Source organism: Oncorhynchus tshawytscha, linkage group LG13 (genome assembly GCF_018296145.1).
Source record: "Oncorhynchus tshawytscha isolate Ot180627B linkage group LG13, Otsh_v2.0, whole genome shotgun sequence".
NCBI lineage: Eukaryota > Metazoa > Chordata > Actinopteri > Salmoniformes > Salmonidae > Oncorhynchus > Oncorhynchus tshawytscha.
Genome location: NC_056441.1, coordinates 63,041,296 through 63,061,471, shown reverse-complemented (window position 1 = coordinate 63,061,471; position 20,176 = coordinate 63,041,296). Strand labels below are relative to the sequence as shown.

General features: G+C 44.9%; 1 protein-coding gene across 6 annotated transcripts in view; it reads left to right on the top strand.

Moving 5' to 3' along the window:
- LOC112234746 (BCAS3 microtubule associated cell migration factor-like) overlaps nucleotides 1-20,176 on the top strand; it is a 348,299-nt gene that overhangs the window by 22,684 nt on the left and 305,439 nt on the right. For all 6 annotated transcript variants that reach the window (XM_042296126.1, XM_042296129.1, XM_042296127.1 and 3 more), the window contains exons 8-11: nucleotides 7,017-7,124; nucleotides 7,249-7,325; nucleotides 14,670-14,746; nucleotides 15,366-15,449. In XM_042296126.1, coding sequence (XP_042152060.1) covers nucleotides 7,017-7,124; nucleotides 7,249-7,325; nucleotides 14,670-14,746; nucleotides 15,366-15,449 — 346 coding nt within the window. The remainder of the gene's footprint in view (nucleotides 1-7,016; nucleotides 7,125-7,248; nucleotides 7,326-14,669; nucleotides 14,747-15,365; nucleotides 15,450-20,176) is intronic.

Sequence of the window (20,176 nt, the reverse complement as noted above, 5' to 3'; positions counted from 1 at the left end):
CTGTTATAAATTTATGACTCAGCCTCGCCAGTCTGATCTCAGTCCAAAGATTAGTTTTACCAATTTGTCCAGGCTTTATTTGTAACATGTTTCTCAAAACACCACTGTGAGATCAGTTCCAATAGGCTCTTCTGTTAAGAAGAAAGATAAAACATGGCCTCTTCTTTTGTATGATTTTCTTTCCCCCAAAAAATCTTATCACTGACAGGTGTCAGTTTTGGTAAGCATTTAAGCTCTTCAACTCCAAGGATTTTTACCTATGTGGTTCACCAGTAGTGCGTGCACATAAAACAATTTCCTCAGATGCAAGATAAACAGTACCAGTCAAAAGTTTGGACACCTACTCATTCAAAGGTTATTCTTTATTTTTACTATTTTCTACATTGTAGAATAATAGTGAAGACATCAAAACCATGAAATAACACATATGGAATCATGTAGTAACCAAAAAAGTGTTAAATCAAAATATATTTTATAGCAACCCTTTGACTTGATGACAGCTTTGCACACTTGTCATTCTCTCAACCAGCTTCATGAGGAATGCTTTTCCAACAGTCTTGAAGGAGCTCCCACATATGCTGAGCACTTGTTGGCTGCTTTTCCTTCATTCTACGGTCCAACTCATCCCAAACCATCTCAATTGGGTTGAGGTTAGGTGATTGTGGAGGACAGTTCTTCTGATGCTCGTGTTCCTTGACCCAAGCAAGTCTCTTCTTTTTATTGATGCCCTTTAGTAGTGGTTTCTTTGCAGAAATTTGATCATGAAGGCCCTATTCACGCAGTCTCCTCTGAACAGTTGATGTTGAGATGTGTCTGTTACTTGAACTCTGTAGCATTTATTTGGGCTGCAATCTGAGGTGCATTTAACTCTAATGAACTTATCCTCTGCAGCAGAAGTTTTTATTTCACCTTTATTTAACCAGGTAGGCTAGTTGAGAACAAGTTCTCATTTGCAACTGCGACCTGGCCAAGATAAAGCGTAGCAATTCGACACATACAACAACACAGTGTTACACAAGTAACTCTGGGTCTTCCTTTCCTGGGGTGGTCCTCATAAGAGCCAGTTTCATCATAGCGCTTGATGAGTTTTGCGACTGCACTCGAAGAAAGTTCTTGAAGAAAGTTCTTGCCATATGGACTTGGTCTTTTACCAAATAGGGCTATCTTCTGTATACCACCCCTACCTTGTCACAACACAACTGATTGGCTCAAATGCATTAAGAAGGAAAGAAATTAAACAAAATTAACTTTTAGCAAGGCACACCTGTTCATTGAAATACATTCCAGGTGACTACCTCATGAAGCTGGTTGAGAGAATGCCAAGAGTGTGCAAAGCTGTTATCAATGCAAAGGGTGGCTACTTTGTAGAAATCTGAAATCAAAAATATATTTTGATTTGTTTAACACTTTTGTTTTGGTTACTACATGATTCCATATGTGTTATAGTACTGTAGAAATGAAAGAAATCTAAATACTCTAGTCTTGGTCACTGTTGTTTAATATGCACCAGTAGGCCTGTAGTTTATTGCTCTGAAATCCATTGGTTTATATCTAGGCGGTTTGTGGACCGGGTGGCATCCCTGGCCTCTGGGCACTCTGTCCCTGTCCTCTCAGCACTTCCAGCAGAGACTGCAGGGACCAGGCCCAGGCTGTATTTGTTTTGCGTTTCCACAGCGTGTAATTGTCTGTTCGTATTCAGGGAGCTCGTAAAGGGCTCAGTTCTGAGCTGCAGTCTGAAACGTGGTGACGTCCCCCTCCTTGTAAATGTCATTTATTTGCTTGCTTTTTAATTCCCCTTTAAGGTTTCCCCATTTCCCCTGCTCTCTACCCCACTGCAGCCTGCCACATGAAGTGTGCAGTTTTTTTATCCATCAGTTGAGCTCCGGTTCATAAAAATGCATGAATTAATAACCTTCCCGGTTCCCATCGACCAGAAGCCAGACGTTCCCTCCCGGAGAAGAAGTGCAAGCCCAGCTCACAGATCTATCATGTTGGAGGAAAAAATAACAGATGTTAAAGATGTCTTTTATGTAGAAAAAAAACCCTCTAGTGATTTAAATGGTATGCGTCTGACCTAATGTACATAATAACCATTGTAAACTGACGTGTTGCTAAAATTAAGGCTCTGCCCCGGTTGTAAATGTCACATAACCATTCTGTTGTGTATACTTTTTCCAAAATGGTATAGTAGCTAGTCTATAGAAGGCCAGGCAAAGCGAAGCTGTGCTGTGCTGGATGGTCAAGAGGCTCAGAAACATTGTTTGTTTCCCAAATGGCACCCTATTCCCTAGGTAGTGCACCACTTTTGACCTGGTCCCATAGGGCTCTGGGCAAATTTGGTGCATTATATAGGGAATAGGGTGCCATTTAGGATGTACACATCTATTTTACTGGCTTGCCCAGTGGCCGTTTTGAGGGGGAGATGGAGAGCTACACCTGCTACATCCATCTATCTGGCTGCTTTACAGCCTACTACCCAGTTATTATCGGAGTAATTTAGGTTTACTGTTATGTGAGGAAACCCTTCATGTTAGAAGCGTTGTGAAGTCGACATGATCTAAGACCAACCGTTTCCACTCAAGCAGGCTTAGACTTTCCTCCAGAGGTCATGGCTGTTGCCTCATCAGTGTGTGTGTGTGTGTGTGTTGCTCTATTTCTGTGTGTGTGTGTTGCTCTATTTCTGTGTGTGTGTGTTGCTCTATTTCTGTGTGTGTGTGTTGCTCTATTTCTGTGTGTGTGTGTTGCTCTATTTCTGTGTGTGTGTGTTGCTCTATTTCTGTGTGTGTGTGTGTGTGTTGCTCTATTTCTGTGTGTGTGTGTTGCTCTATTTCCGTGTGTGTGGTGAGTATGTATGCAAGTGCTTAAAGACACTCTCAACCTTTTTATGATTTTACAATCTCATCTCTCTCTCTCTCTCTCCCAACCGCTTCATTCTCCTTCCCTCTCTCTTTGCATCAATTCAGACCCAAAAGGCCATCCCAGTAAATAGACACTTGATCTCACAGCCATAATAACAGTCATATTACTGAGGTGGAGGAGGGCGCTCAGTGTCACCTTAACATGTTACTGGACTGACATCTAGCCCTGAATGATGATTTAGCCTGGCTTTCAACCCACGCCTCCGCGGCACCAGCACCAGGAAATCACATTACAGCTGACCCTGCCCTGGCTCCATTAGAACGCCGACATTTGTTAAAATACTGGGGGCCATTTTCATTCTGTAATAGTGGGACGGGTGTGCTATCATCATTGTCCCCATGAGTGAATCAATCTGGGCGCTTGATATTTCGTAAAAAGCATTTGGATTAGATTGATTTGACCCTGGTTATAACGCTGAAATCGATGGAGGAGCTGCCAGAAAACAAGTTAGGATAAGTTATCTCTCTATTAATCTCATTGCCTGTACTCAGATTGGTAATGCTTCCTTGCTGTGCCAGAGAGTATCATAATATGCCTTGATCTCCTTGTGTAAATCCTGCAGCAGATCAGTATTTGGTACGGCTGTTATGGACAACTGAATGGAGGTCACCCAAAACTCTGTCACCTCCTTTGTCTTCCTCATTGTCTCTTACAGGAAATGAGGGGGGAATGCACACACTTTGACATGCACACAGAACATCAGACAATCCCACTGGCACACACACCAGACACCCACAGACAGACGTACGTGCGCACACAAACAGGCAATGTCAGGCATGCATGCGTACACAAGCATGTATGTACGCGCGGACACAATGTGTTAGGTCTCTGGCTGGGCTGAGAGATCTGAGGGCTCCCGTGGCGCCGGAGCTGCTGCTGAGTGTCCAGCCACTGACTAGGGAAAGTTTCCTCAACAGCCAGCCAGCCAGTGAGAGTGTGTGTTGGGTGTTGCCGCTGGCTGTGTCAGTGGGTATGTGGAGCCTCGTTCATGTCTGCACCAGCTCTGTGGAGTGGTGCTGCTTACACGCACACACTAATCCCCTTGATCAATGGGTAAGCGTCCTTTTAGGGCGTGGACAGTAGTAGCAGCCAAGGTAGTATATGGGGAATAGGGTGTCATTTGAGACGCAGACGATTTTCCCGCGAGAGGGTTACTCTCCGCATCATTCACATCTATTGAAATCTTATTGATGATGTTAGGTATTTTGAGACGGGGCAGTAGTGAAGTCATTAGGGACTAGGTGTGGTTTCTGGACAAGACCTACAGGTAACTGCCAAAATAAAGGACACGCCAACATAGTGTCTTAATAGGGCGTTGGGCCACCACCAGCCACCAGCTTCAATGTGGTTTTGTCTGGAACTCTATTGGAGGGATGTGACACCATTATTCCAATAAATTGGTGTTTTGTTCAAGGTGGTGGAAAACGCTGTCTCAGGCGCTCCAGAATCTCCCACAAGTGTTCAATTGGGTTGAGATCTGGTAACTGAGACACACCCTTTAAACACCCTATGCTCCTTTTTGAGACCCCTCTTTCAAAGTCACAGATCTCTTCTAGTCATTAGTGCTGAGCGTTTAACCGGAATTGAGTTTTTAAAACAACGAATTGACAAATGGCGGGCAGTTATTTAAATTCCATTTCAATAGTTTTTTTCTTCTTCTGTGAGCTCAGTGCGCATATTGCACAGTTTATTTTTTAATTTTATTTTTTAGATAAATCAGATCCGGCCTGAACTGTGTGATGTAGTAGGGAGATAGTTTCCAGCGTGCCACAGTTCTACGTAGTTTAGCACCTAAACCATTGGTAATATGCTTCAATGACCATAATCCATTGTGCATCTACTTGATCAGTTTCTTTTACGCCTGCTACGGAAGAGAGAAGAATGTGTGATCGTGAGATGATATAGACAACAGCTGTTGCTTCGCAAGGTATCTCTACCTGAAAATACATGATCTAAATGATTTGATGGTATTCAGCAGACATACAAGTATGCCTTGTTTATTACTTTGAAGTAAATAGTGATTTTGTCAGACAGCATGGAGATGATGACTTGGAATGAAATAATAGTCATCAAATAAAACAAATGTAATATACACTACTGAAATATTTTATTACACAAAAGTAATGTGAATAAATTAAGATTATAAGTGATGAGCAGTAATGGGCAGTCACTACCATCATGGGACTTTTATTCATTGTTTTATTCTGTGTTACAGCATTCAACCCACAAAATGCATAGTGCATTTAATGTAAAAAAAATATTTTTAATCGAAACCAACGTTGATTAATCACTCAGTACGACTAGTCATGGTAACCAAAATAATGGACAACTGGGCATTTTTATACATGACCCTAAACATGATGGAATGTTAATTGATTAATTAACTCAGGAACCACACCTGTGTGGAAGCACATGCTTTCAATATACTTGGCATCCCTCAGTTACTCAAGTGTTTCCTTTATTTTGGCAGTTACCTGCATGTCTCCCATTATGTCTGCAACAGGACTAATTTAGTGTTTTTGTACCACCCAGTCCCCAGGCAGACATGGAGCCAGAACATCATACAGCCTGTGTTCACAGAAACTAATACTGCTTGGCATTTGCTGTAGCGACAACACTCAATATAGCCAGTCTACACACGGCTAACACGAACCAACAGCAGTTAAACAAGGGCCATGTCTACTGACCAAGAGTGCGGAAAAGGAGGAGAGAGCGGGTGAGATGAGAGAAAGAGGAATAAGAAAGAGAGAGAGTGAAAGAGAGGGAACAAGATCGAAGTGAGAGAGAAGAAAAGGAGGGAGAGGAAAAAAAGAATGTAGTGCAGGCAGACTGGCTTCTCTATCATCGGCTCCATTCTAAGATTCCCTCATTGGAAGAATTATGGCAAATGAAACCCCCTCCGGTTCTCCATGGCTGCGACTCAGGGCTATCGAGTAGCACATGGAGGAGAGTCCCTGCAGCTTTTTACCATTCATCTCTCCCCAAAGTGTTTCCATGTTCCCGGCGCTTTGCGGCCAGTTTAAGATGTCTTGGCTGCTTTGTGATGGCCTGATGTGTGCATATTTTGAAATGGGGTAATTTTCTCAACGGTTCGGCCACAGTATTTCATCCACTGTTTGCATCTGTCAGAGAGAGGCCTGAATGGAAGGAGCAGATCTTTTCCACCATAAAGATGGAGAATGTAGCTGCCGTTTGGTCGGTCAGTTGGTTTCAGTGATTAGGAACGCAGATTACATTACAACCTTATTGACGCATTGACCCCAGGGGAGTAGAAGAACTGTTACAGGATTGGGCTCAGACTTTCGAAATTAACTTTTTTGTGTTCGTAGGCTGACACAAAAAGAAGCTCTCTTAGATTTCTGGTGATTTTAGGGTCGTCTCCTCTGAAATTGTACACAGTGACAGTGAACTTTGTAGCGTAAATACTTTAAAGACTTAAGTTTTTATAGGAAGGAGTTTAAAAAAAATATATACAGCAGAGTAAATAGCCTGCTGAAAGCAAACAACCCCAATGGCCCTAGAAACAAAACCAACACACGAATGTGGCACCATGGTCTCTGCCAGTGGGGAGAGATCAAGAGAAGGGAGAGCGAGCGAGACCGAGGAGAGGGACAGACCGATAGGGGGAGAGAACAGTTGATGAGGATTTATGTCTATGTTCCAATGCCAGCAACCACTGGCTGGTGTTGGCCTCCCTCCCTAGGAGGCCTCCAGTAAATGTGTGTTACATGACAAACCATTTCCCTATAACCCCTCTCCTCTTCTCTGCCTCCCCTCCCTGGGGCGCTCTGGGGTTCCAGCCCGCCACAGGCCTCCTCTCCACTGCGTCTTCTAAATGTTGATTCACTGGTCGCCAGTGGCCTGGGCTCTCAATGGCGTTTGATCTTCACTTACAGCTGTTAAACACCGTCTCTGATTACCCTGGTGTGTGTGTGTGTGTGTGTGTGTGTGTGTGTGTGTTTTGGTCCATGTGTGATTTAAATATTTGACTAATGACTCATGATGACTCAGAAGTCCAAGCATCTGCATGACCTCGAAAATATCTGTTTTCTACTGAATGTTTAAAATAAAGGAAGCGTTTGTGTTTCTATGCCTAGGACCAGCCCCCCATACTGCTGTGTGGACCTGTACTCTCTGAGGACAGGGGAGATGGTCAAGTCCATCCAGTTCAAGACGCCCATCTACGACCTGCACTGCAATAGGGAGTACGTACAGCATAATCACTTTTCTTATTCATATAAAGGGCATTCATATCAATATATTGCAGTATTATGTTATATGAAAATCACATCCTATTTGTAATTTTCTTGATTTTTGTTGTTGTTGTAGGATTCTAGTTGTCGCCCTGCAGGAGAAGATTGCTGCATTCGACAGCTGTACCTTCACCAAAAAGTTCTTTGTTACAAGTAAGGAGCTGGGACTCTGTGTGTATCCTAAATCACACCCTATTCCCTACTTAGTGCACTGCTTTTGAACAGAGTCATATGGGCCCTGGTCAAAGGTAGTGCACTATGTAGGGGATAGGGTGCCATTTAGGATGCTGTCTGTGAATTTGGCCACTTTGGATGATAAGGCTTTGATGTATGTGTTCATGTTGAACCAGATGACACACTCATGGGTGTTTGTTTTCCTTGTGGCTTTGATCAATAAAATCCCCCCTGATTATACTTCACACATTGTTCTTATCACCATACACACATACAGTGGGGCAAAAAAGTATTTAGTCAGCCACCAATTGTGCAAGTTCCCCCACTTAAACAGATGAGAGAGGCCTGCAATTTTCATCATAGGTACACTTCAACTATGACAGACAAAATGAGGGGAAAAAATCCAGAAAATCACATTGTAGGATTTTTAATGAATTTATTTGCAAATCATGGTAACAATAACAAAAGTTTCTCTATACTTTGTTATATACCCTTTGTTGGCAATGACAGAGGTCAAACATTTTCTGTAAGTCTTCACAAGGTTTTCACACACTGTTGCTGGTATTTTGGCCCATTCCTCCATGCAGATCTCATCTAGAGCAGTGATGTTTTGGGGCTGTTGCTGGGCAACACGGACTTTCAACTCCTTCCAAAGATTTTCTATGGGGTTGAGATCTGGAGACTGGCTAGGCCACTCCAGGACCTTGAAATGCTTCTTATGAAGCCACCCCTTCGTTGCCTGGGCGGTGTGTTTGGGATCATTGTCATGCTGAAAGACCCAGCCACGTTTCATCTTCAATGCCCTTGCTGATGGAAGGAGGTTTTCACTCAAATTCTCACGATGCATCACCCCATTCATTCTTTCCTTTACAAGGATCAGTCGTCCTGGTCCCTTTGCAGAAAAATAGCCCCAAAGCATGTTGTTTCCACCCCCATGCTTCACAGTAGGTATGGTGTTCTTTGGATGCAACTCAGCATTCTTTGTCCTCCAAACATGACGAGTTGAGTTTTTACCAAAAAGTTCTATTTTGGTTTCATCTGACCATATGACATTCTCCTAATCTTCTTCTGGATCATCCAAATTCTCTCTAGCAAACTTCAGATGGGCCTGGACATGTACTGGCTTAAGCAGGGGGACACGTCTGGCACTGCAGGATTTGAGTCCCTGGCGTCGTAGTGTGTCACTGATGGTAGGCTTTGTTACTTTGGTCCCAGCTCTCTGCAGGTCATTCACTAGGTCCTCCCGTGTGGTTCTGGGATTTTTGCTTACCGTTCTTGTGATCATTTTGACCCCACGGGGTGAGATCTTGCGTGGAGCCCCAGATCGAGGGAGATTATCAGTGGTCTTGTATGTCTTCCATGTCCTAATAATTGCTCCCACAGTTGATTTCTTCAAACCAAGCTGCTTACCTATTGCAGATTCAGTCTTCCCAGCCTGGTGCAGGTCTACAATTTTGTTTCTGGTGTCCTTTGACAGCTCTTTGGTCTTGGCCATAGTGGAGTTTGGAGTGTGACTGTTTGAGGTTGTGGACAGGTGTCTTTTATACTGATAACAAGTTCAAACAGGTGCCATTAATACAGGTAACGAGTGGAGGACAGAGGAGCCTCTTAAAGAAGTTGTTACAGGTCTGTGAGAGCCAGAAATCTTGCTTGTTTGTAAGTGACCAAATACTTATTTTCCACCATAATTTGCAAATAAATTCATTAAAAATCCTACAATGTGATTTTCTGGATTTTGTTTTCTCATTTTGTCTGTCATAGTTGAAGTGTACCTATGACAAATTACAGGCCTCTCTCATCTTTTTAAGTGGGAGAACTTGCACAATTGGTGGCCGACTAAATACTTTTTTGCCCCACTGTATATACACACACATAGATATATACAGTGCCTTGCGAAAGTATTCGGCCCCGTTGAACTTTGCGACCTTTTGCCACATTTCAGGCTTCAAACATAAAGATATAAAACTGTATTTTTTTGTGAAGAATCAACAACAAGTGGGACACAATCATGAAGTGGAACGACATTTATTGGATATTTCAAACTTTTTTAACAAATCAAAAACTGAAAAATTGGGCGTGTAAAAAAAAAGCCCCCTTAAGTTAATACTTTGTAGCGCCACCTTTTGCTGCGATTACAGCTGTAAGTCGCTCGGGGTATGTCTCTATCAGTTTTGCACATCGAGAGACTGAAATGTTTTCCCATTCCTCCTTGCAAAACAGCTCGAGCTCAGTGAGATTGGATGGAGAGCCTTTGTGAACAGCAGTTTTCAGTTCTTTCCACAGATTCTCGATTGGATTCAGGTCTGGACTTTGACTTGGCCATTCTAACACCTGGATATGTTTATTTGTGAACCATTCCATTGTAGATTTTGCTTTATGTTTTGGACCATTGTCTTGTTGGAAGACAAATCTCCGTCCCAGTCTCAGGTCTTTTGCAGACTCCATCAGGTTTTCTTCCAGAATGGTCCTGTATTTGGCTCCATCCATCTTCCCATCAATTTTAACCATCTTCCCTGTCCCTGCTGAAGAATAGCAGGCCCAAACCATGATGCTGCCACCACCATGTTTGACAGTGGGGATGATGTGTTCAGGGTGATGAGCTGTGTTGCTTTTACGCCAAACATAACGTTTTGCATTGTTGCCAAAAAGTTCAATTTTGGTTTCATCTGACCAGAGCACCTTCTTCCACATGTTTGGTGTGTCTCCCAGGTGGCTTGTGGCAAACTTTAAACAACACTTTTTATGGATATCTTTAAGAAATGGCTTTCTTCTTGCCACTCTTCCATAAAGGCCAGATTTGTGCAATATAAGACTGATTGTTGTCCTATGGACAGAGTCTCCCACCTCAGCTGTAGATCTCTGCAGTTCATCCAGAGTGATCATGGGCCTCTTGGCTGCATCTCTGATCAGTCTTCTCCTTGTATGAGCTGAAAGTTTAGAGGGACGGCCAGGTCTTGGTAGATTTGCAGTGGTCTGATACTCCTTCCATTTCAATATTATCGCTTGCACAGTGCTCCTTGGGATGTTGAAAGCTTGGGAAATCTTTTTGTATCCAAATCCGGCTTTAAACTTCTTCACAACAGTATCTCGGACCTGCCTGGTGTGTTCCTTGTTCTTCATGATGCTCTCTGCGCTTTTAACGGACCTCTGAGACTATCACAGTGCAGGTGCATTTATACGGAGACTTGATTACACACAGGTGGGTTGTATTTATCATCATTAGTCATTTAGGTCAACATTGGATCATTCAGAGATCCTCACTGAACTTCTGGAGAGAGTTTGCTGCACTGAAAGTAAAGGGGCTGAATAATTTTGCACGCCCAATTTTTCAGTTTTTGATTTGTTAAAAAAGTTTGAAATATCCAATAAATGTCGTTCCACTTCATGATTGTGTCCCACTTGTTGTTGATTCTTCACAAAAAAATACAGTTTTATATCTTTGTTTGAAGCCTGAAATGTGGCAAAAGGTCGCAAAGTTCAAGGGGGCCGAATACTTTCACAAGGCACTGTATACACACACACACACACACACACACACACACACTAGATTAGTACTCACAGATTCATCTTCTCTTCTGGGAAATCAATGGACATATCATCTTGGAACAGATGCTCAGTCTCTCCTGTGTCTCTCTGTGTACATATGTGAAAACACCAAAGTGATATAGCTACCCACTAACCGTTATATAGCCAGTAGCACCAACACACAGAGCCAGAACCAGCCCAGTCATGTAACAAATCAGCATTTTCCACACAAACATCCTACCACCAAAAAGACAAGCAAGTCTATCACGCTGGCATCACCCAGCCCAAACAACCAACTAACTAAACACCGATACTCGCAGCGTTTACCCCGGAATACACAAACCACCATGCCCCCTCAAGGAGCACCACGTTTAGAACAAGTCTTTGAAACCGGTCTAAACTGTTTTCACTGAAACATCATTGTAGAGCAGGCAGAAGCCCCTCTGGTAGCTTAACACATCTCAACATCACTGACAGTATGTTTATAGTATGTTCTCAATGTCGCTTCCTCCTCATGAAATGGAGACGCGTTTCTCTTTGGGGAGGATGAGGAGCAACACAGGCGTCCTGTAATGTGGGTGTTTTTAGTTGTTCTTGTCTTTTATAGTGGTGTGGAGTGGGGATGAGGTTAGTTAGGTCTGTGTGTGGATGTGATGTTGGGTTTGGGGTTGGTGATTCAAATCTTTTATTTTCTCTTCATCTTTCCTTCTTCCCGGCCCTTTGCTTTTTCTCTTTCCTCTGTTCTCCTCAGCCTTTTCCCCTCTCACTTACTGTCTTTTATTTTCTCTTCATATTCATTCCTCTTCTCCCCCTTCCTCTCCTCTGTCTTTTTTATGTCTTTTCTCTTTTCCAATATCTCATCACATCCTCTCTTCTCCCTCTCCTCTGTTCCTTTTTTCTCTCTCTTTTCTTCTCTCCTCTCCTCCCCTTATCCACACAAGATGTTTCGGACACATGTTATCTCACTGCCTGGGCTGAGTGGGTCGTTCTCCCCCAGCCGTGGAGAGCCAACAAAAGGCTCTAGCATTGTGGCTTACCTCAAGTCCTATTCACCCCGCGCCTCCCAGCCTTGACTCTTCTGAACACTAAATTACTGTCTGACTCCATCTCATCTGCACCCTGAGCACTACATTACTGTCAGCCAAACCCTTCTCCCTTCGCCTCTCTCCCTTCGCACTCACATGACCTCGTTTTGGTGTGTGTGTGTGTACTTGTATGTACGTTTGTGGGGGTATGTGTTTGTATATCTGTGTGTATGTGTGTGCACAAACAAGTGTATTTGTCCCCGTTACTCTCTACGTGCATTTATGGCAGGTTCCATCATTACTCCTTCTCTGTTTACAGACATGTTTGGGAGTAGAGGTGAATCCTGATGGTGGATGTGCTCAAATACCTTGAGTGTTTTGGAACTAATATATTGGTCTATCAAGCCAAACGAGCTTAATCAAGCACAGATAATGTTTTTGAAGTAATTTCAAATAGTATTTGAACCCATGTCTGGTGCTGTCTGGCCATTGACTCCAGTGTGTGTGTGGTTGTATTTAGTTAATTATTACTCATGTCTACTGTGAGATGACTGTTTACATCAACATCTGTGTGAGTGGGTGGACACATTAGTTCCAGTATACAGTGCATTCAGAAAGTATTCAGACACGTTGACTTTTCCCACATTTTGTTACGTTACAGCCTTGTTCTAAAATGGATTTAAAAAAGAATTATCCACTCAATCTACACACAATACCCCATAATGACAAAGCAAAAACAGGTTTTTAGACATTTTTGCTAATGTATTAAAAATGTAAAACTGAAATATCACATTTACATAAGTATTCAGACCCTTTACTTAGTACTTTGTTGAAGCACTTTTGGAAGCGATTACAGCCTCGTGTCTTCTTGGGTATGACGCTACAAGCTTGGCACACCTGTATTTGGAAGGTTTCTCCTATTATTCTCTGCAGATCCTCAAGCTCTGTCAGGTTGGATGGGAAGTGTTGCTTCACAGTTATTTTCAGGTCTCTCCAGAGATGTTTGACCGAGTTCAAGTCCGGGCTCTGGCTGGGCTACTCAAGGACATTCAGAAACTTGTCCCGAAGCCACTCCTGCTTTGGCTTCGGTGTGTGCTTACGGTCATTGTCCTGTTGGAAGGTGAACTTTTGTCCCAGTCGGAGGTCCTGAGTGCTCTGGAGCAGCTTTTCATCAAGGATTTCTCTGTACTTTTCTCCGTTCATCTTTCCCTTGATCCTTTCTAATCTCCCAGTCCCTGCCGCTGAAAAACATCCCCACAGCATGATGCTGCCACCACCATGCTTCACCATAGGGATGGTGCCAGTTTTCCTCCAGATGTGACGCTTGGCATTCCAGCCAAAGAGTTTAATCTTGGTTTCATCAGACCAGAGAATCTTGCTTCTCATGGTCTGAGAGTCCTTTAGGTGCCCTTTGGCAAACTCCAAGCGAGCTGATATGTGCCTTTTTACTGAGGAGTTGCTTCCATCTGGCTTCTCTACCATAAATGCCTGATTGGTGGAGTGCTGCAGAGATTGTTGGCCTTCTGGAAGGTTCTCTCATCTCCACAGAGGAACTCTGGTGCTCTGTCAGAGTGACCCTCTGGTTTTTGGTCACCTCCCTGACCAAGGCTCTTCAACCCCGATTGCTCAGTTTGGCCGGGCGGCCAGCTCTAGGAGGAGTCTTGGTGGTTCAAAACTTCTTCCATTTAAGAATGATGGAGGCCACTCTGTTCATTGGGACCTTCAATGTTGCAGACATTTTTTAGTACCCTTTCCTAGATCTATGCCTCGATACAATCCTGTCTCGGAGCTCTACGGACAACTCATTTGACCTAATGGCTTGGTTTTTGCTCTGACATGGACTGTCAACTGTGGGACCTTATATAAACAGTTGTGTGCCTTTCCAAATCATGTCCAATCAATTGAGTTGGCCACAGGTGGACTCTAATCAAGTTGTAGAAACATCAAGGATGATCAATGGAAACAGGATGCACCTGAGCTCAATTTCGAGTCTCATAGCAAAGGGTCTGAATACTTATGTAAGTAAGCTGTTTCTGTCGTTGTTTTTAATACATTTGCAAACATTTCTAAAACCTTGTTTTCACTTTGTCATTATGGGGTATTGTATGTAGATTGAGGATTTTTATATTTTATATAATCTATTTTAGAACAAGGCTGTAATGTAACAAAATGTGGAAGAAGTCAAAGGGTCTGAATACTTCCGAATGCACTGTATACTGATAGCTTGATCCGCTTGTGAATTTATGTCCTCATCTTCTGTATGTGTGTTGACGTCCATTTGTATTTATGCTGAGCTTTTGAGTGTGTATCTTTTTACTTAGAGCCACACTATGACCTAATGCATTCTGTGGCATTAGTGGGGACGGCTCCTGTCTAGATTGACTGGCAGACACACTGATCCCTATGGGGACTACTAAAGCGCACACAGACAGTGATCCACTTTCCCCGCTCAAACACATTAGGGCTTTAAGAGAAACCGAGACACACTCGGAGGAGAGGGACTCTGACTTCTAAAGCGAATATCTACAGCAGCATTATCAGCATTCACGGTTTCTGCAACTTCTAAAAGGGAACATGTTGAAGTTAGGTAATCCCAGGGCATTCCATTTGAGATATGCAGTCATGATTTTACGCCTTGATTGGTGTATATCAAATGGTGTAACTGTGTTGTGTCATCCTCAATATGTATCCAATTTGTCCCGTGGCTGAAGGGTATGGAGAAAGTATGGAGTTCACCTTCAATAACTGTATGTTTCCTCCCGTGTGTTTTCAGGCTGCTTTCCATGTCCGGGCCCCAACCTAAACCCCATAGCACTGGGAGGACGCTGGCTAGCCTACGCTGAGAATAAGGTAGGACACACACACACACACACACACACACACACACACACACACACACACACATATCCATCACAGATGTACTTACCACAACAGCATATTTACAGTTCTCCAAAAATATTTTTATTTATTTGAGCTCTTTAATCTCTCAGTACAACTAATTCCAAGAAGATACCACTAGAAATGATAACATCTGAAAACTAACAGATGTAGGTTTTTTTAATGTCTATTTAATAGGATTTTGGTATTTTCCAAAAGCAAGTCCACTCTACGCATTAAGTTTAATGGATAATTGTGTCTGGTAGTTTTCTGATTCCACTCGGCCACTCAAGCAACTGACAGATGGGTCAGTGACTACTTGTTACTATGGCATTGGGCAGTAGACCGAGTAATGTTGGGAAACGTATAGGCTACTCTGTTCGTGAAGTATAGAGTAGGTCAGGGATGGATGGCTGGATCCAAGGAAATGGACAGTGGGATAGGAGAGGAGTGTTTTTAATGTGCTGCTCCTCCATATTCTGTTTCTGGATGGCATCAGGTGCAGGAGGACGATGGTTATGTATTTCTTATCTATGTTTTCCTCCTCTCTCGCTCTGTCTCTCTCTCTCTCTCTCTCTCTCTCTCCCTCCAGTTGATCCGGTGTCACCAGTCTCGAGGCGGGGCCTGTGGGGACAATGCCCAGTCTTACACAGCTACTGTCATCAGCGCTGCTAAAGTAAGTCAAACACATACACTCTCTCACACACACCTCCCTCCACCTCAGTGGTTGTAATAAAATCATTTACATCTGTACATTTCTGAGAAGTGATATAGGATCCACCCTGGCTTTCCCCTGTGAGTCAGACACCATTCTGAGAATCTATATCATAACCCAGACACAGGCCTTGAGAGTCAATGAGCATCTTAACTCAATTCTATGGTCCCTGTATGTGTCTGTAGGGGGTTCCATCCTGTACTGTACTGCAATATGGGACACATCCCCTGCAATACTCCTCTCAGCTGGAGAGCACCGCCAGGCTACGCTAACTGCTACGCCCTTTGATACCAAACTGAATTTATACCCCTCCGCTCTGTTGATGTAGCGGCTAAACTATCCCACGCTACTAGCCTAGCACAGCAATTTCCTCTCATTCTTCCAGTCTCCTGTCTTTTCCAAGCCAGCAAAGGGAAACCTTATTTGATTTATGAAGCCCCCTCTGGTTAGAGTTATTCCCATGGTCTCTCCCTCCCTCATTAATGAGCGCTATCGGCTAGCGTGATAGCAGTCCCATTAGCCACTAATGGCGACATACAGTGGCTTGTGAAAGTATTCACTCCCTTGGCATTTTTCCTATTTTGTTGCCTTACAACCTGGAATTCAAATTTATTTTGGGGGTGTTTGTATAATTTGAATTACACAACATGCCTACCACTTTGAAGATGCAAAATATTTTTTATTGTGAAACAAACAAGAAATAGGACCAAAAAAAACAGACTACTTGAGCGGGCATAACTATTCACATTCATGGACGCACAGAACTTCTGGATCAGATGGAGATAAGGAAGAGAAAGCAGCGAGATCAGGCGATGGCAATTTCCTCCTTTTATGGAGTTGAGATCTGTCGGACATTTCCACCTGACCTAATTAAAGCGCACCTGGCCCAGCTGAGTAAATGGCAATGAATTAAAGGATTATTCCACCAACTCCATGGGCCTTTTCTACAGCCACCTGGGAAATTTGTTAAATGCCACACTCCTCAAAAAAGGCTCATTGCTCCCCGTCCTCTGTCATCTCAGGGAGAGGAATTAGTCGGGCAACTGGCCGAATATATGTCCGGTTCTTCACCTGGATTTCCACTGATCTAACACGACCATCGCTCCCGGGCATGGTCTTCGTTATACGGCCGACTGGCCAGGAGGCTCGAGGCAGCTGAAGGTCCACCATCATTACTACTTGGCCAGTTTCCAGGCTGGCCATTTATCTCTGCCATTTCCCTCTGTGCTGTAGACTTGGTAGGTAATCCCGAATGAATCGGGCCCAAAAATGGTCAGCTAAGATTTGGCTGTGTCGCCACCGGCGTCTGCCTACGAGGTTGGTATCAGCATACATGGCTTGAGGAAGTGACGCATCTCGGCGTCCCATCAAGAGCATATTCAGTGTAACCGGATCGGGGTCAGCGATGTCTGCAGAGAGATATCCCAAGGGTTTGGAGTTCAGAATCCCTTCCACCTCTATCAGGACGGTCCTCAAGACAGTTTCAGTGACAGTTTGGTCCCCCAGGACTACTCGTAAGGCCGTCTTTACAGATTTGATCTCTCGCTCCCATGTTCCTCCAAAATGAGGAGTGCCCGGAGGGTTAAATTTGAATGAGATTTGTTGGTCCATCAGCTGATCCTGGAGGCTGGGTTCCATGGCTTGGAAGGCTTCCTCCAACCTGGCTTCTCCTGCCTTGAAGTTCGTACCTCTGTCAGCCAGGATCTCGTAGGGTTTCCCCCGTCGGGAGATAAACCGCCGTAGGGCCATGAGGAAGGCTTCAGTATCCAAACTCTCCAGTAGGTCCAGGTGGACACATCTGGTTGTCAAACACTTGAATAGAATGCCCCAGCGCTTTTTCACACGACGACCTAGCTTGATCATCAAGGGGCCAAAGCAATCTACTCCTGTTGACCAGAAGGGTGGTTTAAGGAGGCGCAAGCGAGCAGGGGGTAAATCTGCCATTTTTGGCACTGTGGCTCCGGCCCGCCATCTCTGACATTCTACGCAGGCGTATTGGTGCTTACGAATGGCTCCTCGTCCTCCAATTATCCAGTACTTCCGCCTCTCATCGACCCTCTCTGGCCCTGGTTGGAGAAGCCTCTCATCATAACTCTTGATGAGGAGCCTGGTAAGAGGGTGTCTGGAGTCCAGGATAATTGGGTGGATAGCATCTGGGTCCAAAACCTTTGCTTGGCGCAGCCTCCTGCCGACTCTGATCACTCCAAGGATTGGATCATATTCTGGGGCAAGAGAGAGAAGACGGCTGTCCTTAGCCACTTCCCTACCGGCTTTTAACTCCTCAGGGAAGCTAACTGCTTGTGCTTGCAGGAGGAGTAGTGTCTCTGCCGCGAGGGAGGTGGGTATAGAAGCCACCCCATCTGAGGTCTGGTTTGTGGCGGCGATCAGATCCGGCAGTGTTTGAGTTTGTGTTAGGTCAGGGAGAGCCGTTGTTGGTTCCGTAGAGATGCTGTAGCATTGGGCGGACTTCCTTAACTCATGAGCTTCAGTTGGTTGCGGAGGGGCCGTACGCCTGGAGGCTGTCGGCCACTCGTTCTCTGGTTGGGACAAGAATGGTGGTCCCAAGCTCCAGCGATGGGGTTGAGCCATTTGCTGAAGGGTTTTACCTCTAGTAATGTCATCAGCAGGATTGTTTATGCTATCAACATACCTCCAGTCCTGGACTTCTGTTAGGTCTTGGATTTCCGACGAACACCTTATACCTGCAGGACTCCGATTTGAGCCAGGTCAATACAGTGGTCGAATCACTCCAATAGATGACCCTTTGGATTGGCAAGGTGAGCTCGGCTCGCAAGGTAGAGGCCAACTGGGCTCCGGAAAGGGCAGCACTGAGTTCCAGCCTAGGCATTGACAACTGCTTCTTGGGTGCGACCCTGGACCTGGCCATGACAAAGGAGACATGGGTGTGGCCTGCCTTATCCTCCACTCTAAGATAGGAAACCGTCCCATAAGTACGCTCCGAAGCGTCACAGAACACATGCAGTTCCAGGCATGATCCCAGTTGGTCAGCACAGGATGGTACATAACATCTTGGCATTTGGACATCAGAGAGCTCCGTTAACTCCGTTTCCCAACAGATCCATCGTTCCACTAGGTCAGCCGGGTGGATTGGTTCATCCCAGTCCCTCTTCGTCTGCCACAGGTCCTGGACTAAGACTTTGGCCCGTGTTGTGTATGGCAGAATATACCCAAGGGGATCGTATTGACTGGCAAGAGTCCGATAGATGGTGCGCAGAGTGGGGGTTTCGGTATTCGGGGATGAGCTTATACCCCAGGGTATCCGGTATGCAGCTCCACCTCAGTCCTAGAGTGGGCTCTTCTGGGTTAGCACCAGACTGCGTTAGCCATAGTTCACTGCTACTGGACCTAGCTTGTGGCGGGAGGTGCTGGATAACCTCCGCTCTGTTACTAGCCCACTGTCGGACCTCAAATCCCCCTTTGGACAGGAGATTCCATACTTTATCAAGGAGTGCTTTCGCTTCAGCCATGGATGGGATGCTCTGTAAGCAGTTATCCACATAGAAGGCATTTTACACTGAATCCAATACTTCTGGGTCACTGTCTGGATGCTCCCGTGCGTGTCTCTGCAGAGCGTATATGGCACAGCAAGGACTGCAGGTGGTGCCAAATGGGAGTACCTGCCATTCATAGATTGTGGGCTCTGCATCTCGTTCCATATCTTGCCATATGAACCTGAGCAGTATGGTGTCGGAAGGCAGTAAACAAATCTGATGAAACATGGCTTTGATGTCTCCACTGATGGCTGTAGAGTGCTGCCGGAACCGGAGAAGGACACCGAGCAAGGAAGGACCTAAGGTTGGTCCGGGGAGTAGACAGTCATTCAGGCTTTGACCAGCAGCTTGGAATGAACAGTTGAAGACAAGTCTATACTTCCTACCATGTTGCTGGATAACATGGTGAGGGAGATACCAGGATTCACGGAGTGTGTTTCCCTCTTCATGAGCTGTCACTTCAGTGACGTAGCCTGCCTTCACAAGGTTATGAATCTCTCGCTTATGAACTTCTGCAAGCTCAGGATTCTTCACCAGGCGTCGCTCCATTCCACGCAGTAGTGGGAGTACAGCCCATGTCGTGGTTGCCAGAGGAGGATGGTTGGGCACCCGTAGCAGTGGGGTTGCATACCTGCGAACGCCATCCATTTCAGTGGTGGTGGTGCTCTTCTCCAGGAGGTCTAATGCATAGGAGTCATGTTTCGAGCGAGTGACCTCCTGTAGCTTCTGGTTGGAGAAGGTGTCCATCTTCCAGAGCATCTCAATATTCCGAAGGAGGTCAGTGGCTGCATCTGGATTGTTTCTTGTGAAGAGGACTTGCTGTGACTGTACAGCTTGGGTGGAGAGAAGTAGATGGGATGGACCTTGCACAGCCCAACCCAAGGATGTATGGACAGCAATGGGCCCTCCTTCTGGTCCAGCTCGTATAGGTTCAGTCGGGGTGACGAGATGTGGGTGGTCTGACCCAATCAGGATAAGTGGCGCTACTCTGGCCAAGTTAGGAAGAGGCAATCCTCGTAGATGAGAATATTGTTTCTGTAGAACACTTACCGGGCAGGAGTGCTCTGCGAGATTCAAGCCATCTGCCGTGAAGGCACTGGTGATGTTATAGGCCACGTCCCTGTTTCCTGAAGGTGAAATGCTAAAGGTTACAGCAGAGCCTTTCATTTGGATAAC